At 45.5% G+C, this 25,348-nt stretch overlaps 1 protein-coding gene and 1 long non-coding RNA gene across 7 annotated transcripts in view; one reads left to right on the top strand and one right to left on the bottom strand.

Annotated features, from left to right (window-relative positions):
* Nucleotides 1-2,142: 2,142 nt before the first annotated feature.
* On the bottom strand, nt 2,143-5,053 carry LOC116408647. Of its 2 annotated transcripts, XR_004221107.1 has the most exons (5): nt 5,012-5,053; nt 4,164-4,340; nt 3,185-3,280; nt 2,803-2,838; nt 2,143-2,252 (listed from the first exon to the last, which is right to left on the bottom strand). It is a non-coding gene; the product is annotated as an uncharacterized LOC116408647 (long non-coding RNA). The 2 variants fall into 2 exon arrangements; XR_004221108.1 differs by lacking the exon at nt 4,164-4,340.
* Nucleotides 5,054-8,116: 3,063 nt separating this feature from the next.
* paaf1 (proteasomal ATPase associated factor 1) overlaps nt 8,117-25,348 on the top strand; it is a 44,895-nt gene continuing 27,663 nt past the window's right edge. Inside the window, exons 1-12 of one of the 5 annotated variants that reach the window (XM_031896098.1) lie at nt 8,131-8,305; nt 11,422-11,462; nt 11,710-11,813; nt 12,716-12,805; nt 13,637-13,705; nt 14,128-14,278; nt 15,087-15,281; nt 15,431-15,522; nt 16,453-16,568; nt 16,658-16,740; nt 17,735-17,817; nt 18,261-18,387. In XM_031896098.1, the coding sequence (XP_031751958.1) occupies nt 8,250-8,305; nt 11,422-11,462; nt 11,710-11,813; nt 12,716-12,805; nt 13,637-13,705; nt 14,128-14,278; nt 15,087-15,281; nt 15,431-15,522; nt 16,453-16,568; nt 16,658-16,740; nt 17,735-17,817; nt 18,261-18,341 (1,161 nt within the window). In that variant the 5' untranslated portion in view covers nt 8,131-8,249 and the 3' untranslated portion in view covers nt 18,342-18,387. 5 annotated transcript variants of the gene reach the window in all.

The raw sequence follows: 25,348 nt of genomic DNA, 5'->3' as shown, positions 1-25,348 counted from the left end.
AGGTTTTAGTTCAGAAATAAAATAAACAAAAACAAAGAAAAAAATTAAACAAAAAAAATAAAAGAAAACATTTTTTTCAGAGGCTCAGCGGAGTCCCCTGCTGCAGTGGGTTGGTGTGGGTGGTGCAGCAGGGGGCCCGCTGACAGGCCCCAACAAAACAAAAAAATCAAGAAAAACAACAAAAGAACAAAAAAACAACAAATAACAACATTTTTTAGTTTTTTATAACACAAATTTCTTTTTTGATTGTGGGAGGCTCAGCCGGGGCAGTGGGTGGGAGTGGGAGGCTCAGCGGGGGCAGTTGGTGGGTGCGGGAGGCTCAGCGGGGGCAGTGGGTGGGTGCGGGAGGCTCAGCGGGGGCAGTGGGTGGGAGTGGGAGGCTCAGCGGGCAGTTGGTGGTGCGGGAGGCTCAGCGGGGGCAGTGGGTGGGAGTGGGAGGCTCAGGGGGGGCTGACAGGCCCCAATAAAACAACAAAAGAATAAAACAACAAATAACAAACATCCCTGTGTGTGTGAGTCTGTAAGGCTGAATCCCATCTCACAAATAGCAATAGCATTTTACTCCCGGATATACTCCAGTATAACAACACTTTTTCACCAAATCTCCTCAAAAACTCCCCCTCGGCTTATACTCTAGTCCTCCAGAGCCCCCTCTAGCTACCCCATTCCCGCTCCTGCTGCCCCCGCCCCCCCGGACCCCTCAGGTACCTGCGGCTCTTAGTGCGCTCTTCTGCGCGCCGCACAGCTCCTCCCTCGCGCCAGGCCCCACAAGTGGGTGGGGTTAGGCAGAAATACAACTCAAAGGGCGGGCAGCGGCTAAAATGTCGGGGGGTGGGGGGCGAGTATAGAGAGAAAAACCAAATGTAATTAAATAAGTGCAATTGATTTCAGCAGAGACAGTTACAGAATGGAAAGGTCTTAAAGGGGTCATTTTTATTTAAATATAGAAAACACTGTGAGTTGATTCAGCGCTGGGGGGTCTCTGAGTTTGGAATTGTTCAGAAATGCCCCGTGCCCCACTGAGCCCTGATACGGAGCTGCCACAGTGCGTAATGAAAGCCACAATATGAAGCCACAATGTGCCATAAACTGACTGGGGCCTCTGCCCTCTGGCGCCCTCTGTGCATCTTGTGCTTTTCAGCTGTAGTTTTGTAAAATGGGCTTTTTCTTTGGGCGTGGCCATCAGAGTGGGCGGGCCTGGACATTTTTGCAGCGTTACATGCGGCAGATGTTTTTGTCTCTCTTTCTACTTTTTACATGTTGGGAGGTTTGATTCATACGGGAACGGCTGGAGCACTAAATATGCCCAGGAACAACATCCCATTGGCCACGGCGCCAACTTGCTGAGTGCGATGCAACAGCAGCAACATGGACTGTGGGCCGACTCCCTGTCCTGCCCCAGTAAGGGCCCTGTGCCGAGTGTGGGGCCCCGGGTATAATAGTGTCAGACTGGCAGCAGCTTCAATTGCCCCACTGAGAGGCATTGTTTGGGCTAAAAGGTGAAGGTGGGTGTGTCTATGCCCCGACTGGCAATCTGTAAATCCTGGAAAATGCCAGGGGGCTGTAAGGTGCCACAGACAGTCACTATTTATTGGGCTGGGGGGGTTTTGTGCCTCTGGGTACTGGGAATGCCAGGGGGCGCTGTAATGTGCCACAGACAGTCACTATTTATTGGCTGGGGGGCTGTTTGGGCCTCTGGGTACTGGGAATGCCAGGGGCGTGTAAGGTGCCAGACAGTCACTATTTATTGGGCTGGGGGGGCTGTTTGTGCCTCTGGGTACTGGATCTTCTCTCTTTTTTTTTTTTTTAAAATTCCTAATCTAATTGACCATATTACCTTAGAATCCTAATAACTTGTCCCCGTTGGGAGAAAAGTTATGGATTCATGCTTTACAAGCTAAAAAGAAAAGAAAAAATGAAATTAGTGTTATAAAAAATGAAAAAATGGTTTGTTTTTTTTTTGGGGCCTGTCAGCGGGGCCCCTGCTGCACCACCACAACCAACCCACTTGCAGGGGTCCCGCTGAGCCTCTGAAAATTTTTTTTTTTTTTTTGTGTTTTTTATTTTTTGGTTTTTTTTTTTGGTGTTTTTTTTTTTGGTGTTTTTTTTTTGGTGTTTTTTTTTTTGTGTTTTTTTTTTGGGTTTTTTTTTTTTTTTTTTAAACCTAACCTAATTACTTACCTAACTACTTACCTACGAATCCTAATAACTAGTCCCCGTGGGAGAAAAGTTATGGATTCGTCCTTTACCACCTAAAAAAGAAAACAAGAAGGACATTATTAGTGTTGGAAACCTTGGAATAGATGTGTAACATACAGACTAACACACGCAAAGGACAATGATACAAATGATTTTATCATAATCGGCCCGTGTATGGGCACTGCCGGCGGGCCTGCCCCACCCATATCTGGCCTGAAATCGGGCAAATCTTGATTGGGCAGGTTTAAAAATTCAGTTGGATCAGGGACTGCATCGGCTCGTTGATGGGGCCCCCGGACCGACTGCGCCTAAACCCGTTGTTATAATTCCATCGTTTGGTCCCAGGGCCAAACAATCGAATTAGCCTGGATTCTCCCAATATTGCCCACCCGTAGGTGGGGGTATCGGGAGAAGATCCGGTTGCTTGGCAACATTGCCACGCCTTATTATCTATTACTGATGATAAACTAATAATAAGCCCATCAGTAACTACCGATGCAATGCCTGCAACCCCCCCTGAGCCGCTAAGTACCCTATACACACAGACCCTGATCCAGCAGCCCATTTACTCACAAATAGTTATATCTGGTGTTTTCTACTTACGTAAACGACCGTCTCCATATGGGCAAACTTTCCAGGCTAAAAAGGGAAAAAAAAAACGTCAGTTTTTTATACAAATGAACCAAACCATCAAGTACGAAGGGAACAAAGAAAGGGACTAATGCCGCCACAGTATGTATTGAAGAGTAACCGTTCCTTCCATGGGCCAGGGAGGCTTCTGGGAGTTTATATTAGGGATGCCCCGGGTCCTTTATAAAAGTTTCGGCCGAATACCGAACTGAACCTGAATCCCAATTTCCATATGCAATTAAGGTAACGGAAGGGCTCATTCCGGCTCATATACACATTAATATTGTAGGAGTAGGAAAGAATAAAAACGGATAGAAGCTGAGAGTGCAGAGACGGGTGTAAATCTGTATCTTACCTTCTTCTTCTTGTACCTGAACGGTGCGCAGACACCTCTCACACAGTCCAGGATACAATCACAGAATCTGGGCGCCATTGTGGTAGATGGTCGTTACTGTCGTTATATGGAAGGAAACAAAAACACAGCAATTAGTAAGTAAAAACATAGCAATTAGTAAGTAAAAAACACAGCAATTAGTAAGTAAAAACACAGCAATTAGTAAGTAAAAACACAGCAAATAATGTGTGTGAAGGAAACCCAGGCAGCCATTATTGGGGTCAGTGTATGGGGCATTAGGGTACCCATATATTTATACATACATATTCCTGTTATTGGGGGTCAGTGTATGGGGCATTAGGGTACCCATATATTTATACATACATATTCCTGTTATTGGGGGTCAGTGTATGGGGCATTAGGGTACCCATATATTTATACATACATATTCCTGTTATTGGGGGTCAGTGTATGGGGCATTAGGGCACCCATATATTTATACATACATATTACTGTTATTGGGGGTCAGTGTATGGGGCATTAGGGTACCCATATATTTATACATACATATTCCTGTTATTGGGGGTCAGTGTATGGGGCATTAGGGTACCCATATATTTATACATACATATTCCTGTTATTGGGGGTCAGTGTATGGGGCATTAGGGTACCCATATATTTATACATACATATTCCTGTTATTGGGGGTCAGTGTATGGGGCATTAGGGTACCCATATATTTATACATACATATTCCCGTTTGTTTAATGGAAATAAATGCTGGGATATGGGGCAATGTAGAGCGCAACGTTTAACAACTGAAATGAAATCTAATTGGTAGGAGCAAAAGTCTTTTCTTAGGAGTAAAAAGTATTTGTTTCTAGTTAATCAAAACATGTGAGATTTTCCGACTCAGGGAAAATGATGGGAACGGTGAGATTTTGGTGCGAGTGCAAATTAGAATTGTAACAGGGAGGAGCCCGTAGCAGGGACAACTTACCGTTTCTGCTCTAAAAAGCAATCTGAAGTGTTTCCCCAAGTTGTAACGGTTACGCACACACAGCTGGTATTGTGACATCAGTGTTGCCATGGGAACCCATTGTGACATCAGCTGCAGGCTTCCACATGGGTGGTCTAAAGACATCAATGTTGCCATGGGAACCCACTGTGCCATCAGCTGTGAATCAACAGTGAATTGAATGGTGAAACACCCTTTAGGTGCCAGTGTATGATGATTGGTCAGGGCCCACCTTAGCGCCAAACAAGGGTTTAGATGTTTTAACACATTGTTATGATTTCCTGTAGATCTATAATAACAAATGTATTTCCCCCCTAATCTCGCCTTAAATGACCGTCAGACTTAATATCCCCATACACCTTCAGATCCGCTCGCTTGGCGATGTCACCAAGCGAGTTTATCTTCTCCCAATATCCCCCACCTACGGGGGCCCTGGGGCCAAATGATTGAATTATAACGACGGGTATAGGCAAAGCCGGTCTAGATTTTTAAACCTGCCCGATTTCAGGCCAGATATGTGTGGGGCAGGCCCGCCGGCAGTGCCCATACACGGGCCGATTAGCTGGCGAATCTAAGGGACCCATATCGGCAGCTAGAATCGGCCCGTGTATGGGCACCTTTAGTTTCCATGACTACCAAGAGAACAAATAGACATTCCCTGCAAAGCTAACCCTAACTGGCCCCCAGGCTGATGCAAATGGAATGAAATTGGCTTTAGCTCCCCTTTAAAAGAAACCCAACCCCCCCACACATTCCCCCCCCACCCCCCCCGCATGGGTACAGGGCCACATCTTTCCATTTGCTATTTTTTTGTTTAATTATTTGCCCACCTCTTTTGCATCTTTCCAACTTTCGAATGGGGGTCACTGACCCTGACAGCAAAAACGATTGCTCCGTGAGGCTCCAACTTTCTTGTTACTTTTTATTTCTTTCTTTTTATCTTCCAGTCTCACATTCACACCGCTGCCTGGTTGCTAGGGTAAATTGGGCCCTAAAACCCAGAGAGCTGCTGAAATTCCGAAACAAAAGGCAAAATCAGTAAACAAAACACAGAATATAAAAAACAAAGACCAACTGCAATTTATCTGGGAATGTCACAAACACCAATGGGCCAAGTCCCCCCTGTATATACCAGCAGGCCCTGCTATTACTGGCAGTAACTGTCTCGCCATGGAACCCATTACACCTGCTGCCATTCTCACAGTATTAACGCTGGGGCCCCCAAACCCTTCACGGTTGGTCATTGGGGGGCTGCAGTTATAGGTTTGAAAAAGTGGGCGGAGCCACCAACAGTCAATCAGATAAACCCCATTAAATTTCATTGGTTTAAATTTAAAATGATGCCATTCTCATACTATTTACGCCAAGGCCCCCAAACTTTTCACAGTTGTTTCCTGGGTGATTTTGACTTAGGGTTAGAAAACTGGCCCCACCCAGGCCTGTACTGGCCCAAATATCCCCCCCAGCCCAATAAATAGTGACTGTCTGTGGCACCTTACAGCCCCCCCGGCATTCCCAGTACCCAGAGGCACAAACAGCCCCCCCCAGCCCAATAAATAGTGACTGTCTGTGGCACCTTACAGCCCCCCCGGCATTCCCAGTACCCAGAGGCACAAACAGCCCCCCCCCAGCCCAATAAATAGTGACTGTCTGTGGCACCTTACAGCCCCCCTGGCATTCCCAGTACCCAGAGGCACAAACAGCCCCTCAGCCCAATAAATAGTTACATAGTTACATAGGGTTGAAAAAAGACCAGTGTCCATCAAGTTCAACCCATCCAAGTAAACCCAGCACACCTAACCCACACCTACCAATCTATACACTCACATACATAAACTATAAATACAACCACTAATACTAACTGTAGATATTAGTATCACAATAGCCTTGGATATTCTGATTGATCAAGAACTCATCCAGGCCCCTCTTATAGGCATTAACAGAATCTGCCATTACCCCATCACTAGGAAGGGCATTCCCCAACCCCCTCACTGCCCTCACCGCGAGGAACCCCCTACGCTGCTTCAAATGGAAGCTCCTTTCCTCTAATCTAAAGGGGGGGCCTCTGGTGCGCTGATTGTTTTTATGGGAAAAAAGAACATCCCCCAACTGCCTATAATCCCCTCTAATGTACTTGTACAGAGTAATCATGTCCCCTCGCAAGCGCCTCTTTTCCAGAGAAAACAACCTCAACCTCGACAGTCTCACCTCATAGCTTAAATCTTCCATCCCCTTAACCAGTTTAGTTGCACGTCTCTGCACTCTCTCCAGCTCATTAATATCCTTCTTAAGGACTGGAGCCCAAAACTGCCCCCCATACTCACTGTAACTGCCCCCCATACTCACTGTAACTGCCCCCCATACTCACTGTAACTGCCCCCCATACTCAAGGTGAGGCCTTACCAGGGACCTATAAAGGGGCAAAATTATGTCTCATCCCTTGAGTCAATGCCCTTTTTTATACAAGACAGCACTTTATTTGCTTTAGTAGCCACAGAATGACACTGCCTGGAATTAGACAACTTGTTATCAACAAAAACCCCCAGATCCTTCTCCATTAAGGATCCCCCCAACACACTCCCATTCAGTAGATAGTTAGCGTTTATATTATTCCTACCAAAGGGCATAACTTTGCACTTATCAACATTGAACCTCATTTTCCAGTTTGCTGCCCAGTTTTCCAATTTTGTCAAATCGCTCTGCAAAGTGGCACATCCTGCATGGAACTTATAGTTTTGCCCAATTTATAGAAATAGAAACAGTACTGTCTATGCCCCCCCCTAGGGCATTAATAAACAAGTTAAAAAGCAAAGGACCAAGGACTGACCCCTGCGGTACTCCACTAACCAAAGTGACTGTCTGTGGCACCATACAGCCCCCCTGGCATTCCCAGTACCCAGAGGCACAAACAGCCCCCCCAGCCCAATAAATAGTGACTGTCTGTGGCACCTTACAGCCCCCTGGCATTCCCAGTACCCAGAGGCACAAACAGCCCCCCCCAGCCCAATAAATAGTGACTGTCTGTGGCACCTTACAGCCCCCTGGCATTCCCAGTACCCAGAGGCACAAACAGCCCCCCCAGCCCAATAAATAGTGACTGTCTGTGGCACCTTACAGGCCCCCTGGCATTCCCAGTACCCAGAGGCACAAACAGCCCCCCCAGCCCAATAAATAGTGACTGTCTGTGGCACCTTACAGCCCCCCTGGCATTCCCAGTACCCAGAGGCACAAACAGTCCCCCCAGCCCAATAAATAGTGACTGTCTGTGGCACCTTACAGCCCCCTGGCATTCCCAGTACCCAGAGCCACAAACAGTCCCCCCCCCCAGCCCAATAAATAGTGACTGTCTGTGGCACCTTACAGCCCCCCTGGCATTCCCAGTACCCAGAGGCACAAACAGCCCCCCCAGCCCAATAAATAGTGACTGTCTGTGGCACCTTACAGCCCCCCTGGCATTCCCAGTACCCAGAGGCACAAACAGCCCCCCCCAGCCCAATAAATAGTGACTGTCTGTGGCACCTTACAGCCCCCCTGGCATTCCCAGTACCCAGAGGCACAAACAGCCCCCCCCAGCCCAATAAATAGTGACTGTCTGTGGCACCTTACAGCCCCCCTGGCATTCCCAGTACCCAGAGGCACAAACAGCCCCCCCAGCCCAATAAATAGTGACTGTCTGTGGCACCTTACAGCCCCCCTGGCATTCCCAGTACCCAGAGGCACAAACAGCCCCCCCCCCAGCCCAATAAATAGTGACTGTCTGTGGCACCTTACAGCCCCCCTGGCATTTGACAGAACCCACAGATCACCAGTCAGGACCTGCTTAGGTGCCAGTGAGATTCTCTCAGAAAGACTAAACATAAATCCCAGGCTGCCCCACAACACACTCTTGCTACTGTGTGCTGAGGCTAGTGCAGCTGCACGCTCTTACAGATCCTTCCGCCTGATGCTCAGGCTGCACCCTGATTGGCTCCCACTCAATACACAGAGGGCAACTGAGGTATCAAGTTCCGTTTGAGTCAGAGCAGTCAGTGATTCATAGGGAGATAGTTATTGTGGTACAATGTAAGAATGGCTGCTGCCGCCACAATGCTCTCCATACAGGGGGACTGGGACCAGGTCCTGAGGTGAGACACAGAGTCTGGGGGCTTTGCAGACACTTGCATGTGGGGAGTTGCTAAGCTACAGGTCTGAATGTACTATTAACCCTTTGCTTCAGCAATGCACATTCACTAACATGTAAAGCAGCTGTCTAACCCATTGGTATTAATGCATTAACCCTTAGTGCAGCGCTCCCCAGAATGAGGATGCACCCCCCTAAGGCAGCCAGATACTATGGATAAAGGCCAAGCACAACTATCAGTGAGGATGCTGTGAGGGAGAGAATGCTTCTGTATAATGCTTCTTACTTCTGTATTATACAGGTATGGGACCCATTATCCAGAATGCTCGGGACCTGGAGTTTTCCGGATAAGGGATCTTTCTGTAATTCGTATCTCCTACCTTAAATCTGCTAATAAAATTATTTAAACAGTAATTAAACCCAGTAGGTTTGTTTTGGCTCCAATAAGGGGTAATTATATCTTAGTTGGGATCAAGTACAGGTACTGTTTTATTATTACAGAGAAAAGGGAATCATTTAACCATTAAATAAACCCAATAGGGCTGTTCTGCCCCAATAAGGGGTAATTATATCTAAGTTGGGATCAAGTACAAGTACTGTTTTATTATTACAGAGAAAAGGGAATCATTTAACCATTAAATAAACCCAATAGGGCTGTTCTGCCCCCAATAAGGGGTAATTATATCTTAGTTGGGATCAAGTACAGGTACTGTTTTATTATTACAGAGAAAAGGGAATCATTTAACCATTAAATAAACCCAATAGGGCTGTTCTGCCCCAATAAGGGGTAATTATATCTTAGTTGGGATCAAGTGCAGGTACTGTTTTATTATTACAGAGAAAACGGAATCATTTAACCATTAAATAAACCCAATAGGGCTGTTCTGCCCCAATAAGGGGTAATTATATCTAAGTTGGGATCAAGTACAGGTACTGTTTTATTATTACAGAGAAAAGGGAATCATTTAACCATTAAATAAACCCAATAGGGCTGTTCTGCCCCAATAAGGGGTAATTATATCTAAGTTGGGATCAAGTACAGGTACTGTTTTATTATTACAGAGAAAAGGGAATCATTTAACCATGAAATAAACCCAATAGGGCTGTTCTGCCCCAATAAGGGGTAATTATATCTTAGTTGGGATCAAGTACAGGGACTGTTTTATTATTACAGAGAAAAATGGAACCATTTTTAAAAATGTGAATTATTTGATTAAAATGAAGTCTATGGGAGATGGCCTTTCCATAATCTGGAACTTTCTGGATAATGGGTTTCCGGATAAGGGCACCGATACCTGTACTTCTTATATTTCTGTATCTGCAGCAGAGTGAGGGTTAACAGGCTGGAACCCTTTCCTGGAGTCCATATCTGGGAGGCAACAGCCTCTATGTCCAGGCCCTGTAATCTTCCTTTATAAGTAAGAGGTATTTAACCCTTGGAGCCTATCACTAAACTGACCAAAAAGGGTATTAACCCTTTAAGTAGTAAGAAAAGGCTAAATCACCGGGGTGTGCCAAACACAGACCCTGGGCAATGGTTGGCACACCTGTCTTCCTTCAAAAGTAGGGCTGCCTCCTCACCCCTTTAATACCGGCCCCATCCTGGCATGGCTAATTAGCAATTCATTTAGAAGCAGGCTGCATGGCTGCACATACATCTCTTTAGTCTGCAGCATGCCTTTGAATTCCTTGCTACTAGCCATGCAGAATGTGGATTTAATATGTGACCAGTTGTAAAGGGGTACCATTCTAGTGAGCGCTGCGCTGCCATCTTGTTTCTTGCCCCTGGGACTGTGCATATGAGCAGTAAAGCAATGTTCTGGGGTTTAGGGGCAGATTTATAAAAATGTGAGTTTGGAGCTTAATACATAAAAACTCACCCAAGTTCTATTCGTCCCTATGGGATTTTTATTAGAAGCGTATTAATGAAATGGTGAGTTCTATCTTTCACCCATTGATAAATACGCCTTTAAAAATTCAACAGGAATGAATAGAATGTGGGTGAGTTTTTATGTTTTAAGCTCCAAACTCACATTTTCATAGACTTTTTGGGTGCAAGAGCCCCTTTGAGTTCAGAGCCCCCGTTGCTGATAACAAGGTTACACATATACCAAATTATTTAGTTATCAGCTGTAGCACCAAGGATATTTACAACAGCACGTAAGTGTTTATATTCTCAGCTTTCATATTCCCTGCACTGCTGGTTGTGACTCCTGAAACAGAACAAATGCAGCTTTTTAACTGACTTCTTACACATTGTTTCAAGAGTCAGAGCATGCAATGTAAGTACCAGTAGTGCAACACCTCAGGGGGCCTTCACTTACTGCTCTGCAGTTGCGCCCCACATAGTTGCACTCAGTGCTGCTCCGTCCATTCTGCCTCGTGCTCAGAATAGAGTCCGGCTGTGCCCAGTGTTGTACTGGGGTGCTGGGCCCCAAGTGCTCCACATACTGCTCTCCCCCCCCCCCACACACACAGTTCCAGACTACCAGATGGGGGGAGCACAGGCGTATGGGTGGCGAGGAGTGAGCTGTCGGGGGCTGCAGGTGGGGAGCAGGCTGGGCCGGTAGGGGCTGCAGGTGGGGAGCAGGCTGGGCCGGTGGGGGGCTGCAGGTGGGGAGCAGGCTGGGCCGGTGGGGGCTGCAGGGCAGGGTCAGACTGGGTCAGTGGGACACTGGGAAAAAACCCAATGGGCCTTTGCCATCGTGGGCCCCACTGGGCCAGACCCGATCCCAGCTGACCTCCCTTCCCAATCGCCTCTACTTATGCAACCTTGGAGGGAGGGACGGGGCCCTGGCGGGGTCATGTGCAGGGGCCCTTGGGGGGCCCACACACTCCCAGTCCAACCCTGAGGCAGGGCCCACTGCGTTTTTTCCTCCCGCCAGCCCCGTCCCACCTATTGACACAGGGGAACCCAAAGTTGCTGCCACCCCCAAACCAGTCAGTAGCCCCAGGGGTCACTGCAGCACAGTTGCACTAAAAGCATAGGGCACACACATCAGCTGCACGGTGGCGCCGGAAATGACACCAAATGGGCTTAGAATATGTTCAGCCGTTTATCAGTTGTGTGTGTGTAGCCTTGTGGCCCGTCGCTAACACTCTTTTTTTTTTTCTTTACAGGGAGGCTGAGGGGGAAGTCTGGGTATCGTGCAAGATTCCTGGTAGGTTTGGTTCTTTTAGCCGCTCATTGTGCCCGGTACAATGGGCCTGAACCCCTTGTCTGTAGATGGTTTTGGGGGGAGGTCGGGTCCAGGGTGGTTTGGGGGGAGGTCGGGGCCAGGGTGGTTTGGGGGGAGGTCGGGGCCAGGGTGGTTTGGGGGGAGGTCGGGGCCAGGGTGGTTTGGGGGGAAGTGGCCGGGGGTTGTAATTTTAATTTTCCCCATTTCTCCCTGTTTTTCTGCCCTTCAGGAAAGCCCACGATACGCGGCAGCCTGACGTCAAAGGGAATAAGTTCTGATGAGGTTCCGGAAGTGACCGCCTCCGAGGAGTTTGTTGTGCAGGAAGTCACCAAGGTGCGGCCCATGTCTATGTCACAGGGCTCAGTGTGGCACAAGGTGGTTTCACCCAGATTAAAGGGCAAGTTCAGCATAAAACAAAAACACTGCAGGTGAATTTCTTGGCCCAGTGTTTATAAATAACCCCCACGTGCCACAAGGGTACGCAGCGCTGTACAATCTTACAAAATAAAAAATTACACACAGGGAGGACAAGTGATATAATACATAAATACAATAAATATATATATATAAGTGCCATGTGGTATTAGACACAGTAGGAAGGAGGTCCCTGACCCGCAGAGCTTACAATCTAAGTATTGTCCTTACTCCTTGACCTATTCTGCATCAGGACTGTAGTAACCTGCTAGTGTAGACATTTTGGTTAATGGCATTCCTGCTTTTTTGCCATTGCTTGATGATGATATTCCTGTTCCTGTTTGTGCTTCCTGTTAAGCTGAAAGCAAGCATGGAGCAGGCCAGATCTACCTGCCATGTTCTAGTAAATATACCAACAGTTCCAGTGTGTATCATGCTACTTCACCTGAACTAACACAGCAGAAGCATTAACTCACTGCTAGCCAGCAGTTTATTACAAGGACCACTCCGTGTGTATCACTATGCCAATCAGGGCCTTCCCTGTGGGTCCCCCTATTCTGCCAGTAGCAGAAACTTCCCCTTGGTTTGGCCACAGTGTCGTTGTGCTTGGAATTCTGGGAGGTGCAAAGAGGTCTCTGATCAGTGATTAGTGAATGTGGGGGGACAGCGTGAAAGACTGAGCCTTCACTCGGGGAGACCCACTACATACAGGTTTTGTTTACAGGTCAATTTGCTTTTAAAAATAAATGTCTCCATGCACAGGTATTGGTGTGATTGTATCATGAGAGACTGAATCAGTGTCTCCCCTGTGTGTCTTACAGAATAGAATCACTGTTTCCTGCCCCGAGGAGAATATTTCCTGCACATTTCTGTCTCCTTATGCAAGTTTCTCCCACATCCATGAAAAAAACGTAAGTTTTACTTTCATTTTGTTTTACCTTTTTATATGTTTAGATGCCTTTTTAATAATTAGATGAATTATATCTTTCTGTACAGGCTATGAGCAAACTTAGGGGGCTGTTCCTGCTTAATTGTGCTTAGTACAAGGGAATACCTATGTGCCATAGTTTTATGGTATCGCTCTGTACAGGCTATGAGCAAACTTAGGGGTCTGTTCCTGCTGAATTGTGCTTAGTACAGGGGAATCCCTATGTGCCATAGTTTTATGGTATCTCTCTGTACAGGCTATGAGCAAACTTAGGGGGCTGTTCCTGCTGAATTGTGCTTAGTACAGGGGAATCCCTATGTGCCATAGTTTTATGGTATCTCTCTGTACAGGCTATGAGCAAACTTAGGGGGCTGTTCCTGCTGAATTGTGCTTAGTACAGGGGAATCCCTATGTGCCATAGTTTTATGGTATCTCTCTGTACAGGCTATGAGCAAACTTAGGGGGCTGTTCCTGCTGAATTGTGCTTAGTACAGGGGAATCCCTATGTGCCATAGTTTTATGGTATCTCTCTGTACAGGCTATGGGCAAACTTAGGGGGCTGCTCCTGCTGAATTGTGCTTAGTACAGGGGAATCCCTATGTGCCATAGTTTTATGGTATCTCTCTGTACAGGCTATGAGCAAACTTAGGGGGCTGTTCCTGCTGAATTGTGCTTAGTACAGGGGAATCCCTATGTGCCATAGTTTTATGGTATCTCTCTGTACAGGCTATGAGCAAACTTAGGGGGCTGCTCCCCGTTTTTGAATGCTTTCCTTGTTGCTCCTCACATCGTGTCTCCCTGCGTTCTCCTACAGGTCAGCTACTTGGACATCTCCAGCGGAGGGGACCTGGGAGTCTCCAGCAGCACAGATCAGACCTTTAAGGTGTGGGAGACCCATAATACAGAAGTAAAGGTAGGAAAGGGGAGCTTCCCCGAGGTTACCCCCTGCCATACCGAGCATGAATTCCAGATGCCCCTTTTCCATGTCAGTATGCAGGAGCAGAACTAGGGGTGAATAAGACTGGGGGGCACTTAGATCTGGGTGCCCACTGCACACTAAGAAGAATAAGAAATCCGTTCTCAAGCTTCAGCCTTGCACTCCATACTTTAATCAAAACAACTACAAGTAGCTGAATACTTCCCTGGTCTAAATCCCTGAATTCCCTGTCTCTCTGTAGCACCCCCAGAGAGAGGTGGCAGCCCCCCCATGAATAGATCACCCGTCCGGCTGCCTCCGGCCCATCATATTACAGCCATACACCGCCGATACCCTTATATACAGAGGCCATTGTTTGGTTATTGCAGAGCGTGCTGGAAGGTCACACAAGGGACGTCTTTTCCTGCAAGTTCTTCCCTTCGGGGCAGGAGGTGCTGAGCGGCGGGTTGGATTCGCTGGTGAAGGTCTGGTCCGTGAATGATGGAAGCTGCTTAGCGACGATGAAAGGACACAGAGGAAGTAACCACAACAATGTCATTAAAGGAGAAAGAAAGGCATTTGGGCATTTTACTGCCAATAGATTAGGCACATTAGTGCCACCTAGAACCTTATACTTATTCTGCAGAAAGCTTTACATGCCTGAGTAACAGCCCTAGAAGCTCCCTCTGTTTGTTTAAGATAGCAGCTGCCATTTTAGCTTGGTCTCAGTAGCTTCTGTGCTGCAGCTCTGGCTACTTTTAGATCAGATTGCACAGTTGGGAGGGGGAGTGAATTCTGATGGGAGGGGGAGTGAATTCTTATGGGAGGGGGAGCAGGAGAAGGGAGGGAGAGAGGAGCAAACTGAGCAGACTGGTAGAAGTATTTTTCTGAGAGCAGGAAGTCTGACAGAGAAGAACATTTATACACAAAAGGAGAAAATAAATCCTGTTTTTCTTTTGATAGAGGACTCTGAGTGCTTATCGCTGTATTTACATAGACCTTTCTGCCTGCATCTGCTGAGCAATGCACAATAATGGAGAGCTCAAACCCTCTGGATAGGACACAAGTGGGGCTCATTTATCAACACTGGGCAAATTTGCCCATGGGCAGTTACCCATAGCAACCAATCAGATTGGCTTATTTTTATTTTTTTTTAAACCCGCTGCATGAAGAACAATGAATGCCACAAGGGCAAATGTGCCCAGTGTTGCTAAATGATCCCCACTGTGGTGCAATATGGAGCAGTAGTGGCATTTCTACCATATATTATATATATTTACCATTTACAATGAGTAAGTGGGAAGCCCATACAGTGATACAGTTACCCATGAAGCAATGTGTCCTACAGGTATCCTGGACATAGCTGTTGTGGCCGATGGACAGAATGTCATTTCCTCGGGGCAGGACGGCACGGCTCGGTTATGGGACTCTGCCCAAGGCGCCTGCATAGCTGTGGTCGATGACTCCTACTCTCCTATCAACGCCATCGCTGTGGCCGAGGTTGGAAACGCAGTCAATCTGGGCTCTCCCAAGGAAACTCCTAGTAAGTTCTGGTTTTTAAACAAATCAAGTTGCCCTTTAAGAGCTAGAGCTGCCACTGGGATCTTCCGGCTGAGGATCTCTAGCTCTGCCATAGGCAAGCATTGTCCAACAGCTTGTAACTTGTGAGTAGCAGCTGTTTGTATTTCCCAGGTAACAGGGAAGTAGGAACAGAAGGCAAGCTGGTGGTACTGGCCCGAGAGGATAAGTCATTGGAGGGAGTGAGCCTGCACAGCCGCCAATCAGTGAGTAGAGACCTGGATGTAAATACAGCAATCTCCTTACTATACATTGTTCCACCCACACTAAGGGTGAAGACACACCGGGCTACTAGTAGCAGCTACTTTCTCAGGGCTACTAAACTCTAGAATATGCCCTGCCATAGACAATACTGAGAACTGCCTCTGCTAAACACACACAGTTATTAGTAAATAATCAGCATTGTCTGTTTTAGTAGCAGTGACAAGTAGCTGCTACTAATAGCTCTGTGTCTTCACCCTAAGGCGGTTATTGAGCAGCTAGGTAGGGGCATAATGTATAGTAAAGGGGCTGGTAGGGGGCAGACTATTGTACAACAAGGAGACAGGCAGACAGAGCATTTCCAGAAAATTTGGTGGGGGGGAGGGCAGAGGAATGTACAGTATAGAGTGTACAGTAAGGAGATTATTGGGGTGATTGAAATATTAAATAAACCCAATAGGGCTGTTCTGCCCCAATAAGGGGTAATTATATCTTAGTTGGGATCAAGTACAGGTACTGTTTTATTATTACAGGGAAAAGGGAATCATTTAACCATTAAATAAACCCAATAGGGCTGTTCTGCCCCCAATAAGGGGTAATTATATCTTAGTTGGGATCAAGTACAGGTACTGTTTTATTATTACAGAGAAAAGGGAATCATTTAACCATTAAATAAACCCAATAGGGCTGTTCTGCCCCAATAAGGGGTAATTATATCTTAGTTGGGATCAAGTACAGGTACTGTTTTATTATTACAAAGAAAAAGGAAATCATTTTTAAAAATCAGAATTATTTGCTTATAATGGAGTCTATGGGAGATGGCCTTTCCGTAATTCAGAACTTTCTGGATAACGGGTTTCCGGATAAGGGATCCCATACCTGTACTCCCTCAGCGGCTTCTCTGTAAGTAAATTACATATTATCTTCTGATCCAGGTTTTCGATTTTGAAGGTTCTGATGCTTTTAACTGCTGCACCTTTATCTCCAGTGTGGGGGTCCTGGCTGGGGGCCTCGATGGGAACATAATCCATGTAGATATCAGGAACCCAAAGTAAGTAGCCGCCTCGCTGGAACTGGGCTCATCATTAAAATAATAATAATAATATTATTATTATTATTATATATTTATTTCCATTTCAGAAGCGCAGTAGAAACCGTTTCCTGGTCAGAAACCCCCGTGTTGTCATTGGTGCCCTTCAGAGACACCTACGTTGCCAGTTATGGTAGGAGCTGTTATAGCGTGGGTTAAATAAAGGGGAAGTTCATCTTTGGGTTCACTTTTAATATGTTATAGAATGGCCAATGCTAAGCAACTCTTCAACTTTTTAATCTTTTATTGTTTTTCTTATTTATTTGCCTTCCTCTTCTTTTTCCAGCTTTCAAATGGGGGTCACTGACCCCGGCAGCCAAAACCTATTGCTCTGTGTGGCTCCAGTTTTATTGTTATTATTATTAATTTTTATTAGTTATCTTTCTATTAGGGATGCACCGAACCCACTTTTTTGGGTTTGGCCGAACCCACCCTGACGGATTCTGCCAAATCCGAATGCTAATTAGGATCGGGAAGGGTTAAAATTAGGGGGTTGTTCACCTTTGAGTTAACTTTTAGTATGATGTAGAGAGTAATATTCTGAGACAATCCGGGATTCGGTGCATCCCTACTTTCTATTCAGCCCCTCTGCTATTCATATATCAATCAAGTTCTCAAAACCACTCCCTGGTTGCTAAGGTAAATTAGACCCTAGCAACCAGACGACGGCTGAAATTCCAAACTGGAGAGCTGCGGAACAAAAAGTAAAATAATCCAAAAACTGCCAGTAATAAAAAACGAAGACCAATTACTCTCTACATCATACTAAAAGTTAACTCAAAGGTTATCCAAAGGTTTATCCAAATCTTCTGAACTGTAATACTGGCCCCTACACTGAGTGATCGGGGGCCAATCACAATCTAGCATATAGAATATAGCTACTTCTACTTGCTGTGACTACTATAAAATACAATTGTACATAGCAGCAATATGTATTGGAGCTGGAGTTCCCCTTTGCCCCAGCCTGGCACTGCGGTTATTATGGTTATTGGTTAATATTTCACCTATGCAAGAAGCACCTTTGTGATTGGTGCAGCAGCCTTTTGGATCAGTACATAGGCACTGTGTGTAACCATGATGTGGAAGCTATTTGATGTATATATATATATATATAATATTCCCATTAGGTAATGGAACCTGCTATATCCCCTTGAAGGGTTCTGAACAAGTTCTGCAACTCACTGGGCCTAATAGACAACCCGTGTTCCAGGTAATATAACGATGTAAAGTTGTTTCAAGGGAATGCTGGGAAATTATTCTACTATTTGAAGGATCTAGAGATCGTAGAGCTTAGATTGTAAGCTCTACGGGGCAGGGACCCCCTTCCTACTGTGTCTCACACCACATGGCACTTGTATTTATTTATTATAACACTTCTCCTCCCTGTGTGTAATTGTGTATTCTGTAAGACTGTACAGCGCTGCGTACCCTTGTGGCACTTTATAAATAAAGTTATACATACATACATACATAAAGGGTCTGTGTGAAGCTTCCCACCTGTTTCTGACTACAACTCCCAGAAGCCCCTGTAATGACATGACAATACCGTCCATTGACTTGAATGACCACCGGCCGCCATTGCTGGACTTTGGATGATATCATGTAATTAAGGCCACTCATCCTCATCTTCCCGTCACTTTTTCCCTTTCCCAGGTGGCGGCATGGAAGAAGCTTGTGTACACGTGCTGCAGGGACGGATTCATCCGCAAATATGAAATCCCAGATCTGGGATAGATTTGTGCAGAACTTACACCTTCTGTATTACTAACCTGCCCCCATGTTTCCCTCCGACCAAAGGGCAAGTCTTCCCTTGTAGTTGGGAAATGCCATTTTGTATTTATAGGGTGAGTGTAACAGCCAGGTAGTTTCTATCATATAGTGAGATGCATATATGTGTTTGGTATATTGTGAGCACAGACATTACTTCCCTGCGTATTTGTACTAAACATATGAGAGGGAGCTGCCATATTGTTTCCCTTACCTGTACATATATAAAGGTGTTTATATACATAGAACATTCCTTTCCAGTATATTATTATTTATACATAAACAGAGGGGTTCTGTGCCCATATAAAGGCACAAGGCTGCAGGCTGAGTTATACAGGGAACTCTGAGTATCACTCATGTATTATAAGGGATAATGTACCCCCTACTGTAAATGATAAGGATATTAGCAGTCACTGAGGGGTTCTGTGCCCATATAAAGGCACAAGGCTGCAGGCTGAGTTATACAGGGAACTCTGAGTATCACTCATGTATTATAAGGGATAATGTACCCCCTACTGTAAATGATAAGGATATTAGCAGTCACTGAGGGGTTCTGTGCCCATATAAAGGCACAAGGCTGCAGGCTGAGTTATACAGGGAACTCTGAGTATCACTCATGTATTATAAGGGATACTGTACCCCCTACTGTAAATGATAAGGATATTAGCAGTCACTGAGGGGTTCTGTGCCCATATAAAGGCACAAGGCTGCAGGCTGAGTTATACAGGGAACTCTGAGTATCACTCATGTATTATAAGGGATAATGTACCCCCTACTGTAAATGATAAGGATATTAGAAGTCACTGAGGGGTTCTGTGACCATAAAAAAGTTGAGGGCAATACATTATACTGTAGGGATTGTACGCAGCCATGGGGACCATTATCTATATAATGGTAGAAAAAATCATATATATTAGATACTGGCTGACTATTATTGCTTCTAATAAAACCCAATAGCTTATGGAATGAATTTAAATCCATAATGTTTGTATGACTGTGTAATGATGGGGCTGCATGCATTCCCAGCCCCCTGATTGGGTGCCCTGAGGGAAATCACTACAGATCACTTCTCAGTAGTAAGCGGCTTCTCACAATACACATATACATATAGGGACTGTGGGACACATGGGAACACTGAGACAATTCCATAACTAACTGCAGTGGCACTCATGGGAATGGGGAGACAATTCTAGATACTGTTTCCTATGGCAAATATGGGTATTTGAGACAATTCCATATTCTATTGGCTATGGGACACATGGATACACTGAGACTATTCCATATTCTATTGGCTATGGGACTCATGGATACACTGAGACTATTCCATATTCTATTGGCTATGGGACTCATGGATACACTGAGACAATTCCATATTCTATTGGCTATGGGACACATGGATACACTGAGACTATTCCATATTCTATTGGCTATGGGACACATGGATACACTGAGACTATTCCATATTCTATTGGCTATGGGACTCATGGATACACTGAGACAATTCCATATTCTATTGGCTATGGGACACATGGATACACTGAGACTATTCCATATTCTATTGGCTATGGGACACATGGATACACTGAGACTATTCCATATTCTATTGGCTATGGGACTCATGGATACACTGAGACAATTCCATATTCTATTGGCTATGGGACACATGGATACACTGAGACTATTCCATATTCTATTGGCTATGGGACTCATGGATACACTGAGACAATTCCATATTCTATTGGCTATGGGACTCATGGATACACTGAGACAATTCCATATTCTATTGGCTATGGGACACATGGATACACTGAGACTATTCCATATTCTATTGGCTATGGGACACATGGATACACTGAGACTATTCCATGTTTTATTGGCTATGGGACACATGGATACACTGAGACTATTCCATATTCTATTGGCTATGGGACACATGGATACACTGAGACAATTCTATATACTATGGACTGTGGGACACATTGGAATGTGAAATATGTCCATATACTAAGGGCTACGGGACTCATGAGAATGGTGAGACATTCCTATATACTATTTGCTATGGTACACAAGGGAGATTTGTGACAATTCCATATACTAAGGGTAATAGAACTTTTTGGGAAAGTGAGAGAGTCAGTTGGTTAGCAAGAGCAGCATCTTTGCTCCAACCAGGAGAGACGGCAGGGAGAAGGCTCCTAAATCGATTGTTCACCTTTGAGTTAACTTTTAGTAGGATGTAGAGAGTGATATTCAGAAACAATTTGCAGTTGGTCTTCATTTTTTACTATTTGTAGTTTTTTTTAGTTATTTCATTAATTCTTCAGCCGCTTTCCAGTTTGGAATTATAACAGCTATCTGGTTGCTTGGGTCTAATTTACCTTAGCAACCAGGAAGGGGTTTGAATGAGAGACTGGTATATGAATAGGGGTGGGGCTGAATAGAAAGATAAGTAATAAAAAGTAACAATAACAATAAAGCTGGAGCCTCACAGAGCAATAGGGTTTGGCTGCCGGGGTCAGTGACCCCCATTTGAAAACTGGAAAGAGGCAAAAGAAAAAGGCAAATAATTGCTGATATGATTCAATACTTTTCCTAGGAAACGTTATTATTATGTTTTATTGCTGATATGATTCAATACTTTTCCTAGGAAACGTTATTATTATGTTTTATTGCTGATATGATTCAATACTTTTCATAGGAACCCCCCCCCCCCGTTAACTGCCCCTTCCCCAGTGTAACCAATCCCAACTGGGCCAGCCTTTCCCCATAACTGAGCCCATTCCCTTTATCAGCTTAGTCGCTCTTCCCTGTACTTTCTCTATTTCATTACTGCCCCCCCTTATATATTTATATATAGTGACCCCCCCCTTAACTGCCCCCCCCAGTGTAACCAATCCCAACTGGGCCAGCCTTTCCCCATAACTGAGCCCATTCCCTTTATCAGCTTAGTCGCTCTTCCCTGTACTTTCTCTATTTCATTACTGCCCCCCCTTATATATTTATATATAGTGACCCCCCCCTTAACTGCCCCTTCCCCAGTGTAACCAATCCCAACTGGGCCAGCCTTTCCCCATAACTGAGCCCATTCCCTTTATCAGCTTAGTCGCTCTTCCTTGTACTTTCTCTATTTCATTACTGCCCCCCCCTTATATATTTATATATAGTGACCCCCCTTAACTGCCCCTTCCCCAGTGTAACCAATCCCAACTGGGCCAGCCTTTCCCCATAACTGAGCCCATTCCCTTTATCAGCTTAGTCGCTCTTCTCTGTACTTTCTCTATTTCATTACTGCCCCCCTTATATATTTATATATAGTGACCCCCCCGTAACTGCCCCCCCCCCAGTGTAACCAATCCCAACTGGGCCAGCCTTTCCCCATAACTGAGCCCATTCCCTTTATCAGCTTAGTCGCTCTTCTCTGTACTTTCTCTATTTCATTACTGCCCCCCCTTATATATTTATATATAGTGACCCCCCCGTAACTGCCCCTTCCCCAGTGTAACCAATCCCAACTGGGCCAGCCTTTCCCCATAACTGAGCCCATTCCCTTTATCAGCTTAGTCGCTCTTCCCTGTACTTTCTCTATTTCATTACTGCCCCCCCTTATATATTTATATATAGTGACCCCCCCTTAACTGCCCCTTCCCCAGTGTAACCAATCCCAACTGGGCCAGCCTTTCCCCATAACTGAGCCCATTCCCTTTATCAGCTTAGTCGCTCTTCCCTGTACTTTCTCTATTTCATTACTGCCCCCCCCTTATATATTTATATATAGTGACCCCCCCTTAACTGCCCCTCCCCCAGTGTAACCAATCCCAACTGGGCCAGCCTTTCCCCATAACTGAGCCCATTCCCTTTATCAGCTTAGTCGCTCTTCCCTGTACTTTCTCTATTTCATTACTGCCCCCCCTTATATATTTATATATAGTGACCCCCCCTTAACTGCCCCTTCCCCAGTGTAACCAATCCCAACTGGGCCAGCCTTTCCTCATAACTGAGACTTTCAGTCATTAATGAATAAAATGAAAGTGAATGAATGTGGCCCCAGTACAGAATCCTGAGGGACCCCACTAAGAAGTTTACCCCAAGTAGAGAATGTACCAGTGACATCCCCCTCTGTACCAATCCATATTACTATTAAACTATTAAATTTCACTATTAAAGCCTTTACAGTTTATGTAATGTGACACTTGCCGGATGGTGGGATTGTCGTCAATATCCCCCCCCCCACTGTAAGTTATAGGGATTGTAACCATGTCTGGTAGATTCACTGGGATCTGTCAGGGGTTATTTCTCACCACAATATTGCAACACACACAATATTGCAACACACACAGTATTGCTACACTTCTGCAGAAAATCTTCCTTATTCAGATGTATTGGGTCATTTGCTGACTCAAACAATGCAGGTCAGATCAGGCTCAGGATTCAATAGCTGCACTTATACCTGCAATCCCTATATATACAGCTCTATACACCCCCCTGGCAGAATTTGTACTATAGATACATGAGTGATCCTGCACAACCCCATTCTTTTATTTCAGTAAGTTGGTCCCGTGACGCTCGTGATGATCATCACAGAATCTTATGTGCCCTTTACTAATCATAATGATCACTGAAAACACACAGATTAAAGGTTTTTATATCATGGAATGTTTGATCGCTGATAATATCCACTACTGGTGGATGGCAATGAAGGGTAAGTATGTCCCCATTAGAACTGCTTTCAGCTAACCTATTGTTTCTCCTACTCCCATGTAACTGGAGGAGTCCCAAGCCGGACTTGGATTTCTTACTATTAAGGGCTATTCTGATACCTACTGGGAGCCGCTATCTTGCTCCCTTCCCATTGTTCTGCTGATCGGCTGCTGGGGGTGAGGGGGGGGATATCACTCCAACTTGCAGCGCAGCAGTAAAGTGTGCCTGAGTCTGAGCTTTCAGAAGGAGCCAGCGCTACACATTAGAACTGCTTTCAGCTAACCTATTGTTTCTCCTACTCCCATGTAACTGGAGGAGTCCCAAGCCGGACTTGGATTTCTTACTATTGAGTGCTATTCTGATACCTACTGGGAGCTGCTATCTTGCTCCCTTCCCATTGTTCTGCTGATCGGCTGCTGGGGGTGAGGGGGGGGGTATCACTCCAACTTGCAGCGCAGCAGTAAAGTGTGCCTGAGTCTGAGCTTTCAGCCAGCGCTACACAGAACTGCTTTCAGCTAACCTATTGTTTCTCCTACTCCCATGTAACTGGAGGAGTCCCAAGCCGGACTTGGATTTCTTACTATTAAGGGCGATTCTGATACCTACTGGGAGCAAGCTCTATTAACTGATGTGTTTGTAACAAACATGGACAGACTCGCTTGAAGTGCGCCCTCAGGAAAGATCTACTGGTAAATCCAGCAGCAGAAAGCAGTGATTCTTATCTATTCTGCAATGTAAATAATACTAACTTTTCTTTATTGCCCAAATCTTTCATACCCTTTATCAGGGCAACAAAACATAGGGGCCCAAGGCAAATGTGACTCTCGAAACTGCAAGAACTGCTTTCCCCTCCCACGAGTCAACTCCCCTTTTAATGGGGGACAGCATTTTGCACTCTACCTCATATCTGTAACCCCTATTAGTCAAAACCCAGGCTAGTGTAAGTTTTAGAGCATGGGGTACATGCGACTCTTTTAGACAGGATGGGCCTTCGCTAGATGGAAGAGACCTGCAGAGCTGGGGTGTACAAGAGAAGAGATGTATCTAGTTCGCCCCTTTTTTTATGCCTTATTGGTTATTTGGGTTGACCACACCTCTTGCAAACTCATATTGTGTTTAGCAGGAGGGTGTGGCTTCCTCTGTGTTTTAGGAACAGGTCACTGAGCCTGGGATCAGAACAAGGCCCCAGTAAAGCCATTATTGCCCTAAAGTCACCATCTGCTCTAGAGAAGTCGGGGACAGGGACCCCCCGAAACAGTTAGATGGTTACTCTTGTAAGAGCACTCTCTAGGAGAATGAGATAGAGAGGGAAGGAAGCAAGAGCAGTTTTGGCTCCCCCAAGGAAAGTAGCTGGAAGTACCTTCCATACAGGCACTGTTGCCTCAGCATGCGGCGACGGTTAAGACATAGGAGACAGGCAGTATCTTAACCCTCTTCCACAGTTGGCTGTAGGACTTAAAGCTAGGGGTTATCAACCTGAGGACTGTGGTAACTATCCTGACTGCTTTCAAAGGGGTGCCAAGCTGTCCAGGTGCATTTACCCTGCCCAGACTGTAAAGGAGGTGGGATAAACCGGTGTGCATCCTCCCTTGTTGTCCTCAGAGTACTACTATCATATACCATCTGTATCTGCATTGTGAGTATTGAAATTAACCCTGCCTCTTTCTCATCTATTCTATTGGTGAACTGCAAGAACCTTTCTGGCGTCCATCTTTACTGCACACAGCTACAGTGAGTTGTAGTTAAACTACACCCCAGCTCTGCAGGTCTCTTCCATCTAGCGAAGGCCCATCCTGTCTAAAAGAGTCGCATGTACCCCATGCTCTAAAACTTACACTAGCCTGGGTTTTGACTAATAGGGGTTACAGATATGAGGTAGAGTGCAAAATGCTGTCCCCCATTAAAAGGGGAGTTGACTCGTGGGAGGGGAAAGCAGTTCTTGCAGTTTCGAGAGTCACATTTGCCTTGGGCCCCTATGTTTTGTTGCCCTGATAAAGGGTATGAAAGATTTGGGCAATAAAGAAAAGTTAGTATTATTTACATTGCAGAATAGATAAGAATCACTGCTTTCTGCTGCTGGATTTACCAGTAGATCTTTCCTGAGGGCGCACTTCAAGCGAGTCTGTCCATGTTTGTTACAAACACATCAGTTAATAGAGCTTGCTCCCAGTAGGTATCAGAATCGCCCTTAATAGTAAGAAATCCAAGTCCGGCTTGGGACTCCTCCAGTTACATGGGAGTAGGAGAAACAATAGGTTAGCTGAAAGCAGTTCTGTGTA

The sequence above is a fragment of the Xenopus tropicalis genome, chromosome 2 (assembly GCF_000004195.4).
Source record: "Xenopus tropicalis strain Nigerian chromosome 2, UCB_Xtro_10.0, whole genome shotgun sequence".
In the NCBI taxonomy this organism is placed as follows: Eukaryota; Metazoa; Chordata; class Amphibia; order Anura; family Pipidae; genus Xenopus; species Xenopus tropicalis.
The sequence above is the reverse complement of the archived record's forward strand: the minus strand, read 5'-3'. Positions and strand labels throughout refer to the sequence as shown.